The sequence below is a fragment of the Fringilla coelebs genome, assembly GCF_963513975.1.
Source record: "Fringilla coelebs genome assembly, chromosome: 3".
In the NCBI taxonomy this organism is placed as follows: domain Eukaryota; kingdom Metazoa; phylum Chordata; class Aves; order Passeriformes; family Fringillidae; genus Fringilla; species Fringilla coelebs.
The window spans coordinates 7,930,544-7,954,161 of NC_140030.1; the positions used below are offsets into that span (position 1 = coordinate 7,930,544).

The window sequence follows — 23,618 nt, forward strand, 5'->3', positions numbered from 1 at the left end:
TTCAAAGATTCTCTGGTCACATTTACTCTTTTTTCTTCCTCTTAAGTTAGAAATGCATAAAATCTCCCATGAACAAGATCACAGCTTCCCATTAATCATTGAAAAATCCCCAAGCCTTCAATAGCTTGCATTTCTGAACATGTGTAATGCCTTTTCTAGCATAGTGCATGGAGTTAGGTGTATATTTGCACAATGGTGTCCTCTCTTGATTTCATTACTGGCTATGTGAGAACCATCCTTTGTCCTTTTTGATAAAATGTGAGCAGAGAAATGACCTAGAAAACTCTCACAGAGTTTGTTGGTGGGATGTGAGTCTGTGTTTGGAAAGCCACTGCATTCAGAGCTTTCAGACAGAGGTGTCCTTTTCGTGGCTGTCCAAGTTCTCTGTGCTCTGATGGCTCCTCCTGGTAAAAGCAGAGCAAATGATACATGAACACACTTCTGGCTTTCACTGCTGACTCATCAAGCTGAATTTGGCAATCTCAAATGGCTGAGAACCCCCAGCAAGGTGTGATTGCTCTGGACAATGACTGAAGCTCCTGAACAGAGGAACCAGTCCCATTTTAGATTGTTCACCCTGTCCCCTCCAGTTTGCACAGAGGCCTTTGTCCTACCTGCCAACCCCATGCACGTATCTTGGATATTTTAGGGCATGAATTGGTCCCAGGCACCCTTGCTTTGGTCCTGGAATGGACCTCTTAGCATGGAAATCAGTTTGCAATTCCAGTAAATCGGGACAACAAAACCAAGACAAAGGAACAACCTATTTTTTTTTGGTATTTTATCCATCAGTCTGCTAGGACTGTCCTTATGTATGTCCTCAAGAGTTGACAGAGGTGGATGAATTTGAGCTAGGCAAGATTTTCCTTGGAGAAGGAGAAAAAAGAAGGAAGGGAAAGTGACAGAGTAAAAAGGGAAATAATAGCTCAAAGCTGACCTCTTTTTTCTCCCACAATCTTTTCTGCCTACACTTCTAAATGGTTTGGATGTTTCTTGTATGCCAAAAACACCAAGAATGCAGTCAACAGCATAACATTTTCTTCTATATAAAAGTAAATTGTAGCTATTCACATTACCCCAACAAATTTAATCTATGTAGAATATTCCTCCTTTCTGGCCTGAAACAATGTACCACAATAGGGCTTTGTGAGCCACTCCAGAGAAAACGTAAATAGAGCAGCTGAAATTTCTGATAAATGGTCCTCTAGGCAGGTTGTGCTGCACTACAAAAAAGAGATACTGGAACATGTCATGGTACCATTCTGTTAATAATTTGACTAAGAGCACATTGTTTTATTTTGTTGTAAGGCATATAGGGATTCCTTACAATAATAATTTTCCCAGTATGATTAAGAGCTGCTGTGGGGGTGTTGCTGCTGTTTTCCTGCCAGTCCAAACTCACCTTAACTCTTCAAGGGCAAGCTTTGTTTCTTTCCGACTTTCTTCAGTGATGGGGTAGAAAAGGAGTATAAACAAACCTAAAAGGATGAGGATGGCAGGGACTGCTCCAATGAGGAGTTTCAGTGTGAGGATCACATCATCTGACTGTCTGCACATCCCTGGCTTGTACCCAGCAAACCTAAACAAATGGAAACAAGTGGTGTGTATATGTCCAAAGTTAAAAGGCTGTTGCTCACCTGAAGGCTTCTTTCTCCCCACCCCCCACTCTTCAAGACTTTTCTCCCATTTTGCCTACACCTCTCTTTTTTCCTTCTCCCCACTACATTTCAAACTGTGTTTTTCAAACCTCATTTTCATGCTCAATTTCAGACAACTGCATTATCTCTGTATTTTCTTGTTACTATATATAACATTTGAGCTAATTATTGCTGTTGAAATATATCAAATTGCTTGCATACTTTTAAAGAAAGGATTGTGGAATCCCATGTAAGGAAATAACCTGATGCCCAGCAAGTTCCACCTGAACATGAGGCAGAACTCCTTTCCTGTGCAGTGACTGAGCCCTGAACAGATTGTCCAGAGAGGCTGTGGAGCCTCCCTCACTGGAGATATTCCAGAACCATCTGGACACAATCCTGTGCCTGTGCTCTGGGATGACCCTGCTTGAGCAAGGAAGGTTGGAAGCAGATGAGCTACTGTGGTCCCTTCCAGCCCAACCCATTCTGTAACTCTGTGGTTATGTGAAATTAATCTGTTATGTGTTTCCTATTAATATTCAGCAAAGTATTCAAGCTCTGCTTTAAAAGCATGGAAGTAATTTCACCAATTTCAACAGCAATAATTACTTTAATTTAAACACACACTTAAGCACTCGTCTCAAGATAGACAAATTTACTCAAGTGCTCAGAGTTAGGTACACTTCACTGATTCAGGGCTTCCATGCAGTCCCACAACTGCTGATATACTCAAATTCCTACTCCCAATTTGTGGAATGAGTTTTCCTTCTGAGCATCCACCTTATGAAAGCTCATTTGGCATCACTCTGTCTTCTGTGTTCTCCCACAAACATCTGCCTTGGCAAATTGCTGGGACACAACTGGAATGCAATTGAAAAGGAGCTAATTGGGGAGCAGCAAATTGTTTGAGGGTTTTAGCAATAAGCAGTTAAAATTCCTAAGCCCAAAATGTTCAGCCAACATTGCCTGTTATTTAGTAATTTCAGCTCAAGGCCCCAAAGCAAAACATTCTGGTTACCAGAACCTAATCTGGAGCTGAGGGCCAGATTTCCCTTCTAAGTATTTATCGTGTGCTGCAGCAGGGACAGGCACAGGCCCTTTCTGCCAAGTCTTGCACAAAGGCAGGGCAGGAGATGCCTGGGAAGACCAAATGGGAGAGACCATAAACCCTCTTCTAAAGTGACATGGTCTAGGTGACAGGCAGAGCTGGGAGAAAGGCTGTTCCTGATTCTGATCAGTATCCAGTTCCCTAAAACCATGCAGGAATTGTGATCCTTTCTTGCTGAACAGGTCTCTGGCACCCCTGAAAGTGCTCCAATGCGTGTAAAATCTTATAAGCTGATTGAGATAGTCCAGTTCAGGTGCAACAGGGAGTGCACAAAGCACCTGTATCACCTGTGGGAGACCTTCATCTGCTGCACTTTCGTGTTTAGCTCTTTATTCACATAAGCCACTAAAATTTACATGAGTAATTGAAAAGAGGAAAATCTGAAGGGAAGTCAGGTTTTTCTGAATAGAATCATGTCAGGGCAAATAACTTAATGCTCAGTTGTCTGGCCTAGATGGCACCAATCCTGTCTTTAGTGGTCAGCCATCTGGAGCTGCTGGCGCTTTCAGGCTCAGTGTGTGCAATTAACTCCACAGGGTAAAAGTGTTGTAACCTCAGAATGCTTTCAGAGTAGATCCACTAAGTGGAAACACAGTGTTACTTACTCCAGTCCTGCTGCAGAAATTCCTAAGCCAATTCCTGCTGACATCTTGGTGAAAAAAACATAAGAAGAATAGAAAATGGTTTCATGTCCTTTCCCATGGGGATTCTGCAGGCGAAAGTTATCAACAACATCAGGCAGCATTGACCTAGAAGTGAGCAAGATAAAAGAAAAACTCAAGCCAAAAATTCTTTTCAAAGTCCAAACTTAATGAAATAGAGCACAGCCCTCCTCCATTTTTAAGCTGACTGATGTAGCCATGCACATGAAAGAATCCAGTTCAAAAGGTTCTACTCCTGGAAAGGAGGGCAAAAATGTGTAGGAAAAGCATGGCAATATATTACAATGTGGAAAATCACTGAAAAGCCATCAAATACTTGAGAGGTGACAGAATTTCCTAATCTGCCTGTCATTCCAATCAGAAGTTGTGATATTAAAAAAGAACAACAAACCCCTCCCCCAACATTTCTTAAGATTTTCTTAAGATTTCAAGGGACCCTGAATGTCTGAATAGTTGCACTCTGAAATAACTCTTTCGACAAGGTAACAACATTTTCAGAAACCAATGAAACCTATTCTCTCTCTATTTCAAAGAGACTGAATTAGGTAATGGGGAATTAGAATGGAACCTGCTTGAATGTTAATTGTGAATTAACATTTAATTTCCAATATATGTAATCATTTACTGTTGGAAAAAGAAAAGTCTTCTCACCCTCTGTGCAGAAAAGCTTACATAGTCTGACAACGTATTTCAAACTATGTATTCCATGATCTCTTGGAGTTTTCCGGGCATTGTACAAACAAGTTATGAAAAACAGTGCTCTCAGCAATGGTCTTGCATTCTGGTTAATGTGATCTCAATAACAATTATTCAGTCTGAAGAGGAAATGTCCTGCCATGCTCATCCTTTGTTTTTCCCGTTATTTTCAGTTCTCAAGTGCAAAAGACGTTGAATCCTTGGTTTCTTATAACCTTGGGTATTTGATCCATAACAAAGGACTTTCCAAGCAGGGGCACAAAGAATCATGGAATGGTTTGGGTTGGAAGGGACTTTAAAGCTCATCTCATTCCAGCCCTCTGCCATGGGCTGGGAAACCTTCCACTGGCCCAGGTCACTCCAAGACTCATCCAGCCCGACCTTGAACACTTCCAGGGATGGGGCATCCACAGCTTCTTTGGGCAACCTGTGCCAGGGCTTCACCACCCCCTCAGAAAAGAAATTCTTTCTAAAACCTAATCTAAATCTATCACCTTTCAGTTTAAAGCCATTACCCTTTGTTCTATAACCACATGTCCATATAAAAAGTAAGGTTAGACATAGTTTGCCTTATGTGTTCTCTGCTACATTCTTAATTGCTCAGCATTAATTGATTTGCCTAACTTCATAATTCCTGAAGCAATGCTGTCACACGTTGTATAGCTATTTAGATTATTGATTAATTTACATACTCTTGAGTACAAAAAGCAGCTATAGTTACAGTGGATGTAGTCTGTTAACAACAGGGCAACCAAGCTCATATCACTGCATATAGCATCCAATACAAAACCAGAAAAAGATTCTTAGAGAAAGTGACTCTTGCCATATTCTGCCTTTTTCAGAGGCAAATTCCATGCAGTAGTACATACATGTAACACAGAAATACATCCATTCCCCACCTCAAATGTTAAATTCTCCTACCATGGCAACAGAAGAGATGCTGCAATGCTCAGACCAGAGACAAAGGCCACGAAGTAAGCCAGGATCAGGTTTGGAATGGTCACTAGCATGACTGCAAAAGGAATCATCCACTGAAGAAGAAAAGCATTATATCTAAGTTACAGCATGCACTGCTCAATGCTATACATATTGTTCCCTTCAAAATACAAAACTATGTTACAGGACAGTACATACACAGCAATGTCTCACACTTCAGTATTTTGGTCAAATTGCATTTCCAAAGAGCCCTGAGCCAATCTGTACTTAACTACCCAGAATAATTAGAGAAAAGTAGGACAAGTGATAGAAGCGTTGTCTCTGTTAGCAGGATTAGGGCTAAAACTGAACTAGTAAATTAAACAGACCCAAGAGTTTATTTACCAATCTTGAAGCCAACTTACAGACCCTGGCCACATTCATAGTCCTAAACATTCATGGTCTCCAAAAAACCTATGGCCATATAAATACTTTGGGTGAAGAGCCCTAAAGTGTTGATTCCCAAACTGTCCTAGATAGAATAATAGCATGGTTTGGTTTGAATGGAACCTTTAAAGATTATCTCATTCCAGGCCCTCTGCCATGGGCAGGAACACCTTCCACTAGACCAGGCTGCTCCAAGCTCCGTACAAATGTTCAAGCCCTGGCTTTGAACACTTCCAGGGATGGGGCACCCACATCTTCTCTGGGCAACCCATGCCAGGGCCTCTCCACCCTAGAAGTAAAGAATTTCTTCCTAGTGTCCAATCTAATTCTACCTATCTGTCAGGTAAAAGCCATTCCCCCTGTTCTATCACTCCATGCCCCTATAGGAAGTCCCTCTCCAGCTCTCTTGAAGCTGCTTTAGGCACTGGAAGGAGCTCTAAGGTCTTCCCAGAGCCTTCTCTTGTTCAGGCTAAACAACCCTAGCTCTCTCAGCCTGTCTTCATAGCAGAGGTGCTCTAACCCTCTGATCATTTTTGTGGTCCTCCTTTGGACTTCACCAGGTCCACAACCTTCTGAGGTTGTAGGTCCCAGAGTTGGATGCAGCATGCCAGGAGGGGTCCTGTGAGAGCAGAGCCGAGGGGCAGAATCCTCTCCCCAGCTGCTGCCCATGCTGGTTTTGGAGTGTTTGGTTTTGTAGGCTGCAAGTTCACATTGCTGGGTCATCTCGAGCATCTGGTTGACCAACACCCCCGTTTCTTTCTCCTGAGGGCTGCTCTCAATCCATTTGCAGCCCAAACTAGTTTTGTGCCTGGGATTGCCCTGACCCAGATGCAGGATTTTTGCTTGGCCTTGCTGAACTTCATGAGGTTCCCACAGTCCCACCTCTCAAGCCTGCCCAGGCCCCTCAGGATGGCATCCCTTCCCTCCAGCGTGTCACCCGCACCACACAGCTCAGTGTCACCAGCAACCTGCTGAGGGTGCCTCAGTCCCTCTCTCCATGTCCCTGACAAGGATGTTGAACAGCCCCAGTAGCAGTACAGACCCCTGGGGATGACACTCCTCCCTGGCCCCCACCTGGACATGGAGCCATTGACCACAGCTCTTTGGGTGCCACCATCCAGATGATTGCTTATCCCCTGAGTGGTCCATCCACTGAATCCATGCCCCTCCAGCTTACAGAGAAGGATGACATGACATGCAGGACAGTGTAAAATGCTTTGCACAAGTCCAGCTAGACACTTTCAGTTCCTCTTCCCTTATCCATGAACACTGATAATTCTCAGGAGATTGCTAATCAGCTTGGATGAAGATTTTTCTGCCAGTTAAATAACAGGGATGACCAAATGTCCATTTCTATTCTAGGCCAGTGGGGCTATTTAATTTACTATTAGAGACAGTGCCTTAAAACATTCTCATACTGTATTCCAAGGGGAGTGGCAGGGCTTCAGTGGTCATTTTAAACTGAGAATAGACCATTTCACAGATCACCTTCAGTCTTGATGAGGAAAAATTTGCTTTCATTTCCAATCACCTCTTTCTCTTTAAAGCCATATACGTACTCAGCACTAAATAAACCCAAAAGTCATAGTGGTTCACTCCACTCCCCACAGCCAGATCCACTCATGACATTGCATGACAAGCCACAGAAGTTACCCTCAAAACCAAATTAATTTGGGATGCTTGGGATTTATTTTCTGGCAGTAGTTATAGTCACTAGATTTCTTCAACTTCAACTTGAAGCAATGGGCTTACAGAACTGAAAATCCACTTTTTAAAATGCTGATTGAATGCCACTGCCCAGCTGTCCTATACCCGTCACATGCTCCATCTCCCACGCCTGTGAACCACAGGCACAGCAGCACATGTAGAATCCAGAGCCAGAGGCTTATCTACAGGGCTTTTTAATGATGGGGATTAGTTTAACATTAAGTGTTTCAATCCTCTATACGTGCAGCTTGGGAGCTGAGGGCATGAGAAGAGCTTTCACAGAGAGTGATTCCCCAAAGCACTGCTATTTACAGTTGTGTATGATAAGTGATTCTGGGAGTCCTGCAGTCTAATCCATTATGTTTATGTTTTAAATGCATTTCCCATCTAAAGCATTTTCTCCCAAGCTAAGGAGGCAGAAAATAACCTTTTCTGACTGCAAGTTCCCAGCACAGGCAGATAATCCTTGCATTAGCCAGGTGTTGTGGCAAAATCGTTATTTCACCACAAGAGAGCACTCCAGCAATATCAGATTTTATGTTGTCTATAAGCAATTTTATGACTGCCTTATGCTCCACATGGGGCACCCACTCAGAAACCAAAGCACTTAAACAAAATTCTAGATCGATAATAATAATTATTGTAACTGTAATTTCCTAGAGAAAGAGAAGCAGGGCCAGCAGGACTGAGGTTACAATGCCCTAAAGCCTCGCTCGTGCAGCAGCGGCGCAGTCATGGGGGCAGTGCTCCCGCTGCAATAAACAGCTAATGCAGCTCCTTCTTTCTTACTTATAAAGCAAATACTCTGTTATTGGCATCTGCTGCCTTGTCACAGGGCCGCTGCCCTCTGAGTTATGAACAACATCCCACAGTTATCCCGTGCCTTCCATCCTGCCCTGACAGCGCCGTGCAAGGTGACCCTGCTGGGATGCTGAGGCTGGCACTGGTCTCTGCAGCAGCACGGGATGAAGGGCAAATCAGGAAAAGGTGCAGGGAGGATGTGAGTGGAAACGGGATGGGAGAGTGGAAATGGGGCTGCAGAGCCAGGACTCATCCAAAGGCATCTCTGCACACTGCGCAGTGCTCACAGATGGCAAATAAACAATTGCATATCTGTGAGGAGACGCTCTTATTTTTACTAAATCCTGCAAAACCCATGGCCAAAAGATATTATTGGCTAGGATGGAAGCTAGAGTTGTGGGAGAGAGCCATCTTTGCCTTTAGACACCTTGCCAAAACTATGAACCAAGAAGATGCCACACTTGTTAAAATTTCTCATGACAACTTCACCTCCCATCACCAGCTGAGACTCGCTGAGTGTAAGTTCAGTCTCTGCCCCGTGAGGGCAGAGCAGACGCCTAAATGAACACAGCACATGGAAGCTGAAGGAAATAAACAGAAGAGAATAATTTCCAACTTGGTTTTGGGAAGAATGCTATCAAGGATCCTGCCTAGGAGCAGGCTAATTCCTGATAATTCCAGAAATTCTAGGCTTTAAACTTCTAGAAACTTGAGATACTTAATCAGTAGTAGTTAGACTCGTTGGTCATCTCTTTTGGGACAATGGGTAAAAAGGGAGAAATATCAGTGGAAGAAACCCAAGATTCTTGTTGTTTATCTACCATCTTCTAAACTCCTTGAGGGCTCTCTTCAACATAGACTCACCTTAACAGAAAAAATTAGTCTGGAGCGCTGTGACTTTTTTTCAGGAAATGAATTCCCAATCACATGTTCACCCTGACAGCTGAGTGAGGTTTTAGAGAAAAAAAATAATTTTTCTACCCTGTCTCCTTCCCTTCCAGTAGAACATTCCCCAGTGACAAACTTAGGAGCCTTAAATGATGTGCTTTTATTTCATAGTGGGAGAGTACAGATTAGTTGTACAGATCACACAAGGTGGTAGGGTAGGAAGCTCCTGTGATGCATTGTCAGACACAAAATCCATCACTGAACACACACTGAGTACCCTGAGAAATGTCTCCAAGGTGAAACAGAGAGGTGGCTTTTTTTCAATCCATCCCCCACTTAGACCATAACAGTCAAGCAACTCAACTGTAAAATTAAGTTAAACCATGTTTACAGAGGTGCTGACAGGCTTTCCAGTCATGTAAAACTAAATTTATAGAGCCAAGTTGGTTGGAGAAAGCATTTTTTGTGGTCAAGTAGACAGAGGAGGAGATTTCTTAAGGAGGAAATCTGCATTCCCAGGTCTAGTCAATGGGCCAGTACTGCTTTTGGCATTTCTCTTTGCTCAATTGGTAAAAAGAAATAAGGATGGGGCTCGAATTCCAGATGCCTACTTCAAAACACATAACAATTCAGCATATTTGGAACTTGAGTTTTAAAGTTACTTCTGATTCTCTGGAAGTCATTACAACACAGCTTTTAATTCCAAAAATTATAACTGTTCAACTGTCACCAGACCTAAATTTTTCAGCTTTGTTCAAATTTTGACATATAGCTTTGGGCTGGATTTTTCAAGTCCTCCTGCTTTGTTGTGCACAAGGCAATTTTTCTTTCCTCTTTCATAAGTAATTGAAGGTAAACAGGGGGAAAATGGGGAGGAACAGGCCTATACAATAACTCACCAAGGATGATGACAGAAAATTGCTGCTGTCTGCACTAAGTAATGGACTTAAAATAATCCATCAGTGACATGGGCAGGCTCACTGAGCTGGCTTTGCAGAGCTGTGTCAGAGTTAAACTAGGCTTCTTTTCTCAGGTAGGTCACCTTTTTCTTTACTTCACTAATTACTGTCCCTCCCTGTTCAGAGGGACGTGATTGCTCCTGGAGGGGGTGTCTAACAGACTTTTGTTTCCTTCTGTGAGACTGAATTACAGACACCTCAGCACCATATAACAGAGACAAAACAAGCCTTGCACAACAGGTAACTTGTCAACACAAGGCAACTCAGATCTGAATTTATAAAACCTCATTGAAGCTCAGTTCTGAAAGCTTCAAATGAGGAGAACTGGTGCAGATTCTTAAATAAACTGGGACCTCCCTCCGACATCAATCCATTTTTCAAAAGTTTCCTTTGGAAACTTGGAATCTGTCTGAAATTTGGTACAGTGATTTAAAACAAACTCTGGAACGGAGCAAATTTCACATAGACTGATGTTATAAGCACTTGAAAGAGCTCCTGAAGTGGCTCGTTGTCAAATGAAATGAGCACAAGCAGAATTTTTTTCTCAGAGGATTTGCTTACCGAAATCCCACATGCTGCACACTTCTTGCCAAATCTCTGCAGAAACTTCTGCCAGAAGGGAACACTCACGACTGCTGATACCTACAAGGGACAAAAACCTGTATCTGTACTGTGCTTACTTCCATGGTCTTCTTCAGCTCTGGAGATCACAGACATCTTTTCGTCTAGTACATAAAAGCCTGAAAGGAAGGTGAACATGCAGATTCTTGTTTCTCCTCATCCTTTGAGTGATTTTTTAAAATTCATGATTATGCTATCCATCAGAGGGTTTTCTACAGTCAAATCTCAGAAGATAGTGTCTTAAAACTTCCTTTTCTAATGCAAGCCACAGCAGTCAAAGCTGTGCTCATTCATTAAAGTTCAAACATACTGCAAATGGCTACACTTTGTGCTAATGCCTTTTGCCACACTGCCTGAACCTGACAAATGATGAGTGAATTTAGCTCTACCCCATGGTACAGGAAGAAAGCTGAAGTGCAAGATAAACCTATCCTAAGATACACTTAAGAGTACATTCCATACTGTGTGTCCCTTCTTAGGAACAATCTGTAAGAGAAATAGTTGCTTGCAGCTGACATTACTGTTTCAGGCCCTGAAATACTTACCCCTAGCAGCAACAACCACAAGCAATGTAGTACTGAAGTACTGTACTGTAGCACTGAAGTACTGCTATTAATGGCAGCCTTTCACTTGACCTTTATTTAAATGTCATCTAAATAATGACATAAATTTTTAGTTATATTGCAGTCTTTACTTATTTTAACTCTACTGTTTCTTGACTCTCTTCTGGGTGACCATCACTTGCAGACCCTTAAGATACCCAGCACTCCTCTTTTGCTCTCCAACATCTTGGTTTTAATGGTTTTGGAAAAGATATGTCTTATAATGTGGGAAAGTATAAGTATCACCTAAGCAAGCAGAATTCTACCCCTGCATGTTAAGAAAAAAGATTCTGTAAAAGGATCTTTTTGTCACACTGCCAATTGCTCTAGAGAGGAATCTTCGTATTTCTGGGTATTTTAAATATTTATCCTTGCAAGCTGCCTAGCCCAGAGGAGTTGTGTGTATGAATATGCAAATTGAAGTTGTTTAATTTTCAGCACATAGGACTGGGGAAAGGGACAAAGGAGGTAAAATTCCAAACCTCCTTTCTAGGAGCAGCTTCTGCCTTTTATAGAAGCTGTGGCTTACAGGTAAAAACAACAAGGAATGAATTAAAAGCTCCAAACCACTATTTTTTTAGAAGCGCAGTACGGAACATCAGCTTTATTTCAAACAGACAATGCAAAAGATAGTATGGCTTCCTAACAGCTCTGCTGAGACACAAAACTCTTCTTGTCTTCTGTAATTTTGTGCCAAAGCCCAGCGAAAACCAACCAGGTAACATTTTGGAGAGAAGGGCAACTCACCAAGATGGTCACCACCAAGTACTGGAAGTGATGGCGGAGGCCGGCAGCGTGAGTGCAGAACAGGACAAAGTTTCCCTGCTCCAGCTGTTGAATTTAAGACATTTAGTGACCACCAAAAGAAAAAGGAAAATTTTAAAGAGACAAAAATTGCATCACACTCCATGTCAGTTAAATATAGTTGGTGACTGATTTGTTAAATGTAGGGTTTGGGAGTCTCATTCTTTCCTTGTTTGCAACAATTTAAAGATGCAGAAACTATACCCTTATCACTGGAATAACATGCCAGTGGTATTGGGGCAAGCAAGAGGTAAGCCACACCTAACAGAGCATAAAATTGACCAGAACAGAAATGGCCCTATGAAAGGATTCTGTCTCGAGGCTTTATTTCCTATGTCCCAGGTGCCTTGTGTTGTCTCAGCTGCAGGCTACTGCAAGAAACTGCCCTTTCTCTTCCCCAGCAAGGCCATAAATCTTTCCCCAGAAGCTCTGACTCCAAAACAAGTAACATTGCAGCTGTAATAACACTCCTGCCAACTTCCTGTAGTAAAGCAGCTGGTTTTGTATGCACCCTCAGCTATGGAGTGTAGCTTTGGGTCAGACATCTCCCTACATCTGAATCCTCATCAGATGGGAGGATCTAACTGCACTGTGTTATATGACAGGTGAAGCCACTGCCACCACCATGCTTCTGCAGAACTCAGGGGGATTCTGAACAACAGGATATGATGGAGAGCCAGCTCCAGCAATTCTGCAGAAGCAGAGTGACAGAGGAGGATTTAATACTCCTGCCACTGCAGCATGATCAATTTTTGCTCCCTTTGTGTGCTTGCAGATTACAGGTGGCCAGTCACCTGTATACACATCAGGATATCCAAAAGGTTGTATCCTGTCTTTACTGCCACAAAACCTTTCCCTAGTTTGTGTCCCTGTTTATGCTGCCCTAATTTTAGACATAGGATATCACACTCTGGAATTATAGCCCATGCATCTTTACCTGCCTATTCCTTTTGCTGAGCAGTAACCCACTCTCTAAATTTCACAAAATCAGTGACCCTCCCTCCAGTAACAGCAGCAAGGGTTGCTCATGCTGGCTCAACTGGAGTAACAGAGCTTCCAGATTCTGCCTCCCCTCACACCTTCCCTTCAGTCTGCACAGACAGCAAAACAGAGAGATACGGACTGACAGATGATCTTTTCCTCTCTGGGTGCTGTCAGCAAGTAGTTGGCTGCCAGCAACCAGATGTGCTCTATATCCCTGCTGACTGAGTGGATGCTGGAAGGATGTGGACAATAAGGGACCTTTCATCTTTCATCTTCTCCCTGTCTCTGCAGTTGCTCACAGTACCTGCAGATCTCAGACATGAGCAGAAACAACTTCTGTTATTGTTTCTCACCCTTGGGTATTCCAGCGAGGACTAGCAGATGCTGTGCCCAAATCCAGGTGAACAAAAAAGTTCAGTGCTTCTTTGGCAAACAAACTTTAAAGCAGTCCTTCCAAGGAACTTAATCATTCACCAGGACTGCTGGTGAGCACAGCACCGCTTTCTCACATGTCATATTCTTGCCTTCTGTCCTGCTATTCCATTGATCAATGGTTCATGCGACTAAGAGTCTTGGCAAAAATGTGATAATCATTTGCTTTTCAAAATGAAGCAAACTTCAACTAATATGTACAAGTTCAGAGTAAAATAATATATTTACTGAATTGAACATGTACTAAAAGTCAGGCTTAAAAAGCCTGCTGTACTTATAGGGAGTGAGGGTTTCTTACTGACTGGCTTTTCTACAGCTCCTCTCTATGGGGGGATGCACTGCATCTTTTCATGAGAGCCACATCCAGTTGCAGGTCCTTATTTCAAAATGAGCTCTACCTAACTGACACAGGTAGGGACCTCCTACCTCTGAATATCTTCTTACTCTGACCTAATGCCTTCCATCACAAAAGACTCCACATGACCCAGTGCAGCCACTATCTGAGAGCAGTCACCTCTGCAAAGGAGAGGGGCAACAGTTTAAACAGGGCACACAGAGAGGAACAGACAGAAGAGAAAAAGCATTCTCTAAGCAACTGAAACCACAGGAGACTGTGGATGGATAGCACAGAATGACCCAGACTGGGTCACTAGGACTAGTTCTTCACCTTTTATGAAAAAAAAGAAAAAAGAAAAGAATAGAAAAGAAAAAAAAAAATCTTTAAATGGTCATGACTTTGGCTTTGCTTCTCCTTTGTAAGAACAATCCCCAGCCACACAGGACCCCAGGCACCAGAAGAGGACTCTGGTTCCCTACTGATTTACAGGGGAAGGCAACACCCCCCAGATCACCCCTCCAGTCACCAGCCAAAGGTTATTTGCATTTCAGACTCTCCCATGCTGGGAGTGGAATGAGGCCAACAGACAGACTGAGAGGGTCTGAAGTTACCTGAACTGCTGTTGAGATGAGAAGAAATGAAGCTGTAAGCTTCACATATGGACCATGCTTCATGGTGAGTGCAAGCCCCTTACAAAAAGGAATTGCTCTGTCTGAATTTAAGGCATAAGGATCTAAGAAAAGCAGAATTCATAAAATAAAAATCTTTTCAATAAAGGAATCTGAAATAACTAATGTTAAATCAAGGCACATTTAAATATAACTTACCATCCCTTTCCTTTACTCCAAGAAAAAGAATGACAATTCCGAGGAGATACACACCTGCTATGACCCCTGCTGCAATCATGTAAACTCTTGCCTTTCAAAAGGAAAAGAAGATATTTGAAATTTTTACAGAAGAATGACAAGTCATTATGAAAATTTCAGTCCCTTTTTGGTAAGCCACCTGCAAATGAAGAAATGCCCATCTGCATACAGCCAAATGCATCTGCTGCCTCTCTGAAAAATCTTCACTTCTGCAGTTCATTTATAAGCCACACCTGCCTTAGGATAAATTCAGGGCATATAAGTATATATTTCTTGAAGGAAAAAAAAAAAAAAGAAGCAGTGAACAAAAGGGTTACTGTGTTGGCAACCTGAATGTTTTAAAAATTTGCTTATGTTGAGACTAACTACAGACATACACAGTCACCTAATCAAAACCATGCATCATCCACAGAGACATTCTAATTTTCAGTAAGTCCAGTTGATCTGGCTACACAGACTGCAATCTGGAATTTCATGGTGTATGGGAGAGCTCCCAGTACTGATGTAAACATAGTTACTACAGTTTCTGCATTTACACATAATGATAATAATGTCACATGGTGATAATAATGAATTTTAGAAATCATACTTACGTGCCAGTGTTTTGAGAATATGGTACCTTGCATGCTGGTTTTCCCAGTTATTTAGTGACATATCCAAGCAAATTCAGAAATCTTTGCTTCCTTTTAGCCAGGGGAGCAAAGCCTCCAAGGATACCTCCCACACCACCAGATCACATTTACTGTTTCTAACTCTGATTACACTGACTTTGAATTAAAGCTTCAAAAAGTATTTTGCTTTAGTATGATGTAATAATTTACCTTATACTCTGTTATCAAAGATAGCTTAAAGAGCTTTATGAAACAAGGATTACTTGATAGGAAAACTGTATTCCAAAATATTAGTTATATATTGTAGATTAAATTATTGTAAGAAGAAGTTAGTAAAAAAGTGCAATTACAAGAATGTACATCAAAATATAAAGACATTTAGTATAGGTGCAAATGCATTCAGAAGAACCATGTAAGAATAGAAAATTTTCAAGAAAACAGCTTTTGTTAAGATGTTTACACAGAAAATAACATGGTCAGATAAAGGAATGCAGGACTATTCTTTATATGGAATAAAGGGATTTTTTTGGATTTTTTATATCAGAACTATAAATTAAGTTACAGAGTACTTTCACACTGTTGGCTATGGCTTGCCCAGAATACAGAGTGCAGTGGTGGAGATATCTGAATTCACTTAAACAAAGCAATTTCAGCCTGAAATGTAGCTGAGACAGGAGAGAAGGGAATTAAAAAATCCTTTATGATTTTCATATTTTGTTTTTATGTATTTGTTAATTTGCTTGAAGCATTTGAATTAAATGTTGTGCTTCATAGGCCATTTAAGTTCATATTAAATGTCATTTAAGCTCAAACCATCAAGGATACTTATGGTAGGCCAGATAAGATTCTCTAACCCTGAACAAAACTTGTTAGCCCATCTACAATCCATCAATACCCTGTTTGGTTTCCAGTAATAAAGATGCATTCATAAGCTTATAGTAACAACTTCAGGAGAGCTTAAAAATTACCATTTCTTCCAATTCCTTTTTTTCAGTAAGGAGCAAAATAATGCCAGTTGTTCACTAAGTGCTTTTTAAAACTAGGTGTGCTCTTGAGCAGCTAAGAATCTGTGCTTGTGCAGAAAGAGTCAGGGTCATACTCCTGAAGGGCACTAAAAGAGAGCCAAGATTTGCCCTCCTCTAAATATTTCCTGATGGAGGTGCTTCAATTAATCTAGTCTTGCCTCAACTTGTAACAATGCCCATCAGCCATACAACCAAAATTCAAGATCCATTAAGATCTCCTCTTTATTGTGCAATTAATTAGGTGCACATTCTACTGTGTGGTGTGAGCAAAGGGCAGGCTTCCAGTCACACTGCAACTTCTTCAGATCTGAAAAATATTTGTGTCTAAAAGCTTTCCCATAATTTCCCAGTTTTTATATCTAGTAAAATGAAAGATATTGCCTCTATCTACAAACTCTGGCTACTTTAGGCTATGGATTTTTGCTAGTTTTTCAGAATAAAAAACTACTTGACATTCAACCCATTGTGAAGTTTCTTTCTCCATCTCCCTCCTACCTCAAAAAGGACAGGAAAGCACATATGGTTAAACAGAAAGGAAATAAATCAAGACTGTGTATTTTTTTTTCTCCTTGAAAGCCATTTCAGAGGTTTCAAAATAGAAATTGGAGATTTTAGTCTGAAGTAGATTCAGACAGGGAATCAGCTGTGTGATGAAATTCAGCTTGCTCCATGATTTTTCAAGCTACTTGTCTTGACAATTCACAGAGGTGCAATAAACACAGTAGTGCTCTACATCAAACCATTGTCCCAGAAGCTAAAAAGGAAGGCAGGATGAAATTCTGTGTCTCATTAAAACACACACTACAAGTTACCAAACAAGCATCTTCAAAAACACATTATTCAGCCCCAAAATGGCATGGCCACTTGGAGAAGCAGCCCAGCTGCCCTGAGGCTGTTGCCCAGATCAGCTCTATGAGAAGCCTGTGCCAAAAAACAAGGATCAGGTGGCACAGAGGCAAAGAATGGTGTCTGGGGATGGGGGCAGGCAAGGCTTTGACCCCTTCCTGGACCACCGGTGCTGATGCTAGAGTATGGAAATCCAAAACATAGATAAGAACATACCTTAGCCTGTGATTTTACTGCTGCTGAAGCACAATAACAGGAGCTACTCCACTGCATTAGGAAGAGCACAAATATGTACTTCCTCATTTGCATCAAGCATTTGAGATTAGATTCAGGTCAAGGAATCTTCTTCATAGGGTATTTTATATACTGGTTGGTACTTGTACTGACAGAGCAACAGATGAATGTATAAAAAGAAAGGATGAATCCAGCAGTTGGTAGACTGGAACCAACAATCTGCTGGTTTCACAAGTGACATACAAAAAAAAACCCACTACACAATGTAATTGTTTAATTCAGGTCCTGTTTCAAGACCACTGCAAACAATGGAAGACAATCAAATTGTGTTAACTGGGGTTTGGAACAGGTTTTAGGTTTTCCTCCCAGGTACAAAACCTTCTTTGTTACTCAAAAAATATAAAACTGAAGTACGAGGAGATTAAATTATTTGTGAAAAATTACAGGAAAAGCCTGTCATGGAAAATTAAATAAATAAGCATGGATGCTTAGGTTCATTCCACATGTTAACCACTGAGATCTGTCCCCATTAATGGGGTGTTACCAACGATTTGCTTTCAACATTGCTCTGTACCTTCACAAAAGTACAGATTGCAAATAGGATTTATTTTTGTTCACAAAATGGCCATTAATCTGTACAGGAGATCTCCAGTGGTACCTCCTTTGGAAATCAGTATTGCTGAACTGAGAGACCCTGCTGTAGCCACCCTTTTTTCATGGAATCATAGAATGCTTTGGATTGGGTGGGACATTCAAAGATCATCTCGTTTCAACCCTCTGCCATGGGCAGGGACATCTTCCACTGGACCAGGTTGCTCTGAGCCCCATCCAGCCTGGTACTGAGCACTTCCAGGGGTGGAACATCCACAGCTTCTCTGGGCAACCTGTGCCAGTACCTTGTCACTCTCATTGTAAAAAAAACCCCAAAAAACAAAAAAACCCAAAAAAACCCCAAGAAGTCTTCCTAATATCTAATCTAAATGTACCCCCTTTAGTTTAAATCATTCCTGTCCTGTCATTACAAACTCTGGTTAAGTTTCTTCCATCTTTAAAATTCCCTTTTTGTACTGAAAGGCTGCAATAAGTTCTCCCTGGAATTTTCTCTCCTCCAGGCTGAGTCCTCCAACCTATTGATCATTTTTGTGACCCTCCTCTGGCTCTGGTCTAATAGGTCCATGTTTTTCTTGGGCTGGGGACCCCAGAATTGCATAGAGTATTTCTGGCGGGCTAAAATGTGCTTTTCTTACTGAGTTTCTATAAACTGTAAATCAGCCCCTAGCGAAAAGGAAGGGTGAAAAGGAAGGGTGGCCATGACCCTCCCAGCTGCTTTATGGGTTTGGCACCTCCTGCAAAGCTCCTCAGAGAAATTCTGGTGGCACACTGAGGAGGGGTTGCAAGGACAGTGAAGATGGAAAGCATTGTGTGCAACAAAGTCATTGCCTCAGCTCCAGCATCACTGATTTCAAAGAGGTCCTGTTCATGCTCATCCTGCTGGACATGATCTGGAATTAGAGAAACATCCCCACCCTTCTCCACAGGATATTTTAATGTGTTCCCATAGACACTTACTTGATGAGACAGGGGATCTGAGGGGTCTGGAATGCTGGGAGTGTCATGCCTGGAGTCAGTGGTGTTTACTGAGGGATTCACAGTGCAGTGGGGAGAGACATGAGCACTGGCCACAATCTGCCCCTGAAGTGCAGCTCCAACCAAGGTCCCAAGCACTTCCATGGTCATTCCTAAAGAATGGAAGTACAAATGTGCACTGAGGATGAGAATCTTGCTCATCTGTCTTACTGAAGGGAAATGTTATCAAACCATTTCCTCTTACAGGAATGAGCAATGCCAAGAACAGAAGAACTGAAAGGTCAATAAGGAAGAGAGTTGCAGTTGCAAGGAAAGAGAGTTTTGTCATTTATCTTCTCATCAGCTTTGAGAAGAAGCATCCATGAAAGAGCCTTTTCTATACAAGGTGCATGAGAGATGTGAATGCTGAGATTAGGAGCCAAAAGGAGATAACATGGAGATCTTTCATCTTGAGGACCAGAGTGGAACTACTTTTTAAATGCCATTTTTTCCAAAGTAGGACCTGAAGTCATGATATCAGACTGTTCATCTCAAACTTGACAGCAACTTGTGAAACACTTATCTAATCAGACCTCTGAGTCCTCCAACTGCAAAATAAAGGGATACTTCCCTCAGGTTTATGGAAATAGTACAGCTACAAAGCTCTTGGAAACAGCAGGCGCTATTCTTAACTGCCTAAGGCCAGACTCAGGCAGAACTGTCTACCTCAACCTCAGAGAACAATTCAGATCACTAATTCTCACCAGGAAAAGGGATCATCTTAAAAAAAACCAACCAAAGCCTCCACTTAAGACAACAAAAATCTAATGCTGGGCATCATCTCATGAAATTGATCAACAACCTGACCAGGTGTTGCAGCTGTGTTAAGGCAAATAGTGAGAAATTTGGAAATTTGGGTTCTAGACCCTCCTCACCCTGAGGGATTTCAAGCCTGCTGTGCCTGTTTCCCTGCAATATGGCCATATCCAGCATCCCCATGGCCAGGAGAGAAACTGAATTCCTGTCCTAGCTCCAGAGAATTTTTACACATTTTGCATAAAGATACATTAGGGCTGAATGCATGAACAGATTAAAAATGGGGAGTCTTCCCATTTGGAAGGGAATGGACTTCTCATTGACCCAGACTTCGAGTTTTTTTTCTATTTTTTCTCTTTCAGTGGCTCCCAGGGTCATATGTTCCTTTCTGAGAAGCACCATGGAGGATTCTGAAGGGATGCTTCCAGAGCAGGTTGTGTCCTGGTGGTTATCATGCTCCCTCTGGGATGTGACAGCTGTTTCAAAAGCTCCTAGGTTCATGTTTACTCGAGTCCCCTGATCTGTAACAGCCTTCAGTGACCTCAGACATGTGACTTTTTGTGTGTCCCTGTAAAGGAATAAAAATACTTCATCTAAAGGGAGGGCAATGCACAGAGATCGTGAGGGGTTCAGACACTGCAGCAATGCAGGCTGTGAGTAGCTATGCAAGATCTAGTAAGGAAAAGGGAAGAGAGGGTCCCTAGGAGACCTGGACCTTTTAAACCATTGCTACTTTGTTGCCAAACTGAGAATGCTTTTGAGTGAAAAATTTGAGGTGCCATGCAACATTAATTTAAACAAAGGGGAAGTAAAAAAAGCCCCTTCCCCAAACTTCACATCCAATCTTACCAGTAATGTTGCAATTCAGTCCATGCACACAAAAATCCTGGCAGATGGTGGAAATCTAACTCCAGCCTGGTCTGAAGTGTTTGGACACAAGCTGGTCTCGGTTGGGCGTTGCAGAGCTTCCAAACTCAGTGCAAAGGCAATGCACTCAAATCACACCTTTCATTCAAAACACCACCTACACATTCATAACCTTTGTCTACATCTGCATTTTATCAAGAACTTGTATGGAATAAAACCCAGAAGCATCATTAGAGGCACCAGAAATATAACCACTGTGAAACTATTTTCTAAGTAGTAGCAAGAGCTGAGGAACAGGTATCCTTCAAAGTTCTTGTGTGCCCAGAATTTATGATGTATTACTTCCCACATCAGCCAAGAAAGCTGATCTACCAGCAGACTGTACCTTGAAGTAGGTTATATTTTTGGCCAGAATGTAAGTAGGAGTTATGTTAAAGCAACTTTGGAATCCAGTATTTCTACCTCGTATTGATAGCAACAGCAGAATAAAATTTATAATAAGCAGTTCTGCTTGTCTCCAGCAGAGGGTAATGGATCCTCTGATCACAATCTTATTTTTAAGAGCACACTTCATTTAACACAGCTGTTTTTCTTTTACAGTTGAAGAAATGCCTGAACAACTGACTGCATCCAAGACAGTCTATCAACAGGAAGAATTCTCTATGAAGCCCAAAGAGAGGAAAAAGTGTTTAAGTAAAACACTTACCAAAAAAGGAAAGGTAAAGAAAAAGGTTCTCACGTAAGCATAACCATTACAAGAACACTTTGTTCCAAACCAATATTATATCAACACGCACAAAAATACCAACATTTGAAAAGTCAAAACTATGGTTCATGCCACCACCTTAATTTGGTTTAGGAGAAGAGCTGTACACTCAAAAGTTAAACCCATGACACCGTAAATGTGTGACACCTTTCAGCCACGGAGTTCAGCTGCTTTTGTCAGTGCAAGTTTCACATGCCTGTGAAGCCCTGCATGGGACTAGCAGATCAGAAAGCACATTTATTTGGATCACAGCCTCTGAAGACATAAAACCAGACAATAGAAAACACTAGGTACATAGATTTAGTTAGAATTTAGGCCAGATGACTCAGAATACAGTCAGTGCCAAAGAATATAACACAACTGGAATCTCCTGCTGTTTAGTCCTGTCCTGAGACTGCCAGTCCAGACTTTTTCTTAAAGATAGTTGATGGTAATGCAAATTACAACAGTTCCTGTCTCTGGAGAGGGATTGGGTTGCTCAGGGGATATCGTATCTAGAATTTTTGATGCTACATTTTCAGTACTTCTTGCTATTTCACTGTGCCTCTGTGGGTCTCAACATAATCAAGGATGTCAAGGGTTAGAAGGACTAATGGAAGAGAAAAGGGATCTTGCCAGGAAGAGAAACAGATGCAACAAAAAAACCTACAAGTTATTCTAAAGCAACACTTTAAGGACAGGTTAAGACATAGAGAAGTCTTACATGTAATGTTTTACTTTTTTCTCTTTACCTTGCTTAGTGCAGTTACACAGTAAAGAAGGCATGAGAACAGGGCTGAAGAGAGTAGGAGGGGAGGAAACTGATCTTGCATTCAATTTACGATCTTTACAGGAAATCTTGAAAATATTTTCACTGCATTTTTTTTGGTCTAATGGATTTGCTTCAAAGCTAAAAGTTTGTCTGGTTTGGGTTGTTGAAGAGCCAGAGATATGGTCTGGAAAGCCTCCTTCTTTTAACTAAACACTCAGAGTGCTAGCTATATTACAAGAAGATCTGCCTTTAAACTACCTGGTGTATGTCAGAACTAATTTAAAAAACACAGATGAAATGAAAAAAGATATTTCAGTTGGTGTGAACATGCATACAAACTTGCTTTCCTTTTTGGTGAGGTTAACTGTCTTGGTTCTATGAGTTCTCAATTATTTTTCTGAGAAAACAGGTTTGGCATTTGAATTTATAACATGAAACACATAAATCTAAGGAAATATGAACTAAAAAAAAAAAGAAGGCAACTAAACAAAACAACAAACCCCAAATAAAACCAAAACAACAAACTCCTCAAAATCACTTTCATACTTTCTTTAATTGAATGTTTCTTGTTTTTTTCTCCTACAAATCACCTTGAAATTAAATCATTATTCCTTACCCTGACTTGGTTAGGAGTGATTTTTTATTGTTTCCTCTGGCTAGCAATAAACCAAAAAGACTTTATAGCTGATCAGACAATTAAATTTGACACAATTAAATATTAACGTCTCCTATTTAACTAGAAAAATGCAATTCCTTTGAAGACAAATTAGTTTTCATCACATATTAAAACATTCTTATAGAAGTCCAGTTTAGGAACACAAATCACTAGGAACTTCCTATAGATTAAGAAGGATTTTAAATAAAACTCAGCCCTAATCCCCAAGAGAGAGCCCAGGTCACACTCACTATATGCTGTTGCAGAATCTCTGTCCTTCTGGTCTGTGCTGAGAAACATGGTGAGGGCAGAGTATGGCACTTGGAATAACTATGGAAAGAAAGAGCATAGGAAATGTCAGGGTAAAACTGCTGTATTCCTTTGATATCCAAAAAAATGGTTTAATGGGACCTTGGAATTAATTTAAAGCATTCATTCAGAACATGAAGAACCCTCAAACAATTTCTTAGCACAAAGACCTGCCTTTTCTTTCTGGTTTGAAAAGCAAGTAAAAGGAAAACAGTATCTTCCAGAATACAAATAATAAATAATAAAACACCCAGAGGGTTTACCTTGATGTTGTGCTCCTTCAGTTTCCTTGGGAAAACATTTTTCACCGAGAGACTCAAAAGAACTTTGCTTTCTTTGCACTAGGACACTATTGTGTTCCTAGCTTGAGCTAACTAACAGGAAGAAAAGCCATAAAGAAGAAATACAGTTTTCCACTTCATTAAAACCAGAAGACTATACAAATACCCAAAATATTTCAAGCATCTGTCTAACTATGTAAATCCAGGAGATAATAGTGAAAACTACTCTGTCTTCCAGCACCACTCTGCCACACAATCCTTAATTTAAGCATTAGTTAAGACCATTGCAGAGTGGAACTGGGGCATGAACCTGCTTGAATAACCAAGTTCTCAGTGGTGTTCCCACTGCCCCAGAGATCTGTAGCCAAATTAAGTCTTGCACTCTGCATCCCAGAATGTTTGTGCAAAATGCTTTTCTGTTCACC

At 41.2% G+C, this 23,618-nt stretch overlaps 1 protein-coding gene across 1 annotated transcript in view; it reads right to left on the reverse strand.

Moving 5' to 3' along the window:
* Positions 1-301: 301 nt before the first annotated feature.
* MFSD2B (MFSD2 lysolipid transporter B, sphingolipid) overlaps positions 302-23,618 on the reverse strand; it is a gene marked incomplete at its 5' end in the record, with an annotated part of 36,276 nt that continues 12,959 nt past the window's right edge. The window contains 10 exons of the mRNA XM_084201673.1: positions 302-404; positions 1,403-1,579; positions 3,351-3,494; positions 5,025-5,134; positions 10,382-10,462; positions 11,791-11,874; positions 14,212-14,333; positions 14,428-14,518; positions 18,752-18,921; positions 22,855-22,933. Coding sequence (XP_084057799.1) covers positions 347-404; positions 1,403-1,579; positions 3,351-3,494; positions 5,025-5,134; positions 10,382-10,462; positions 11,791-11,874; positions 14,212-14,333; positions 14,428-14,518; positions 18,752-18,921; positions 22,855-22,933 — 1,116 coding nt within the window. The 3' untranslated portion in view covers positions 302-346. The remainder of the gene's footprint in view (positions 405-1,402; positions 1,580-3,350; positions 3,495-5,024; positions 5,135-10,381; positions 10,463-11,790; positions 11,875-14,211; positions 14,334-14,427; positions 14,519-18,751; positions 18,922-22,854; positions 22,934-23,618) is intronic.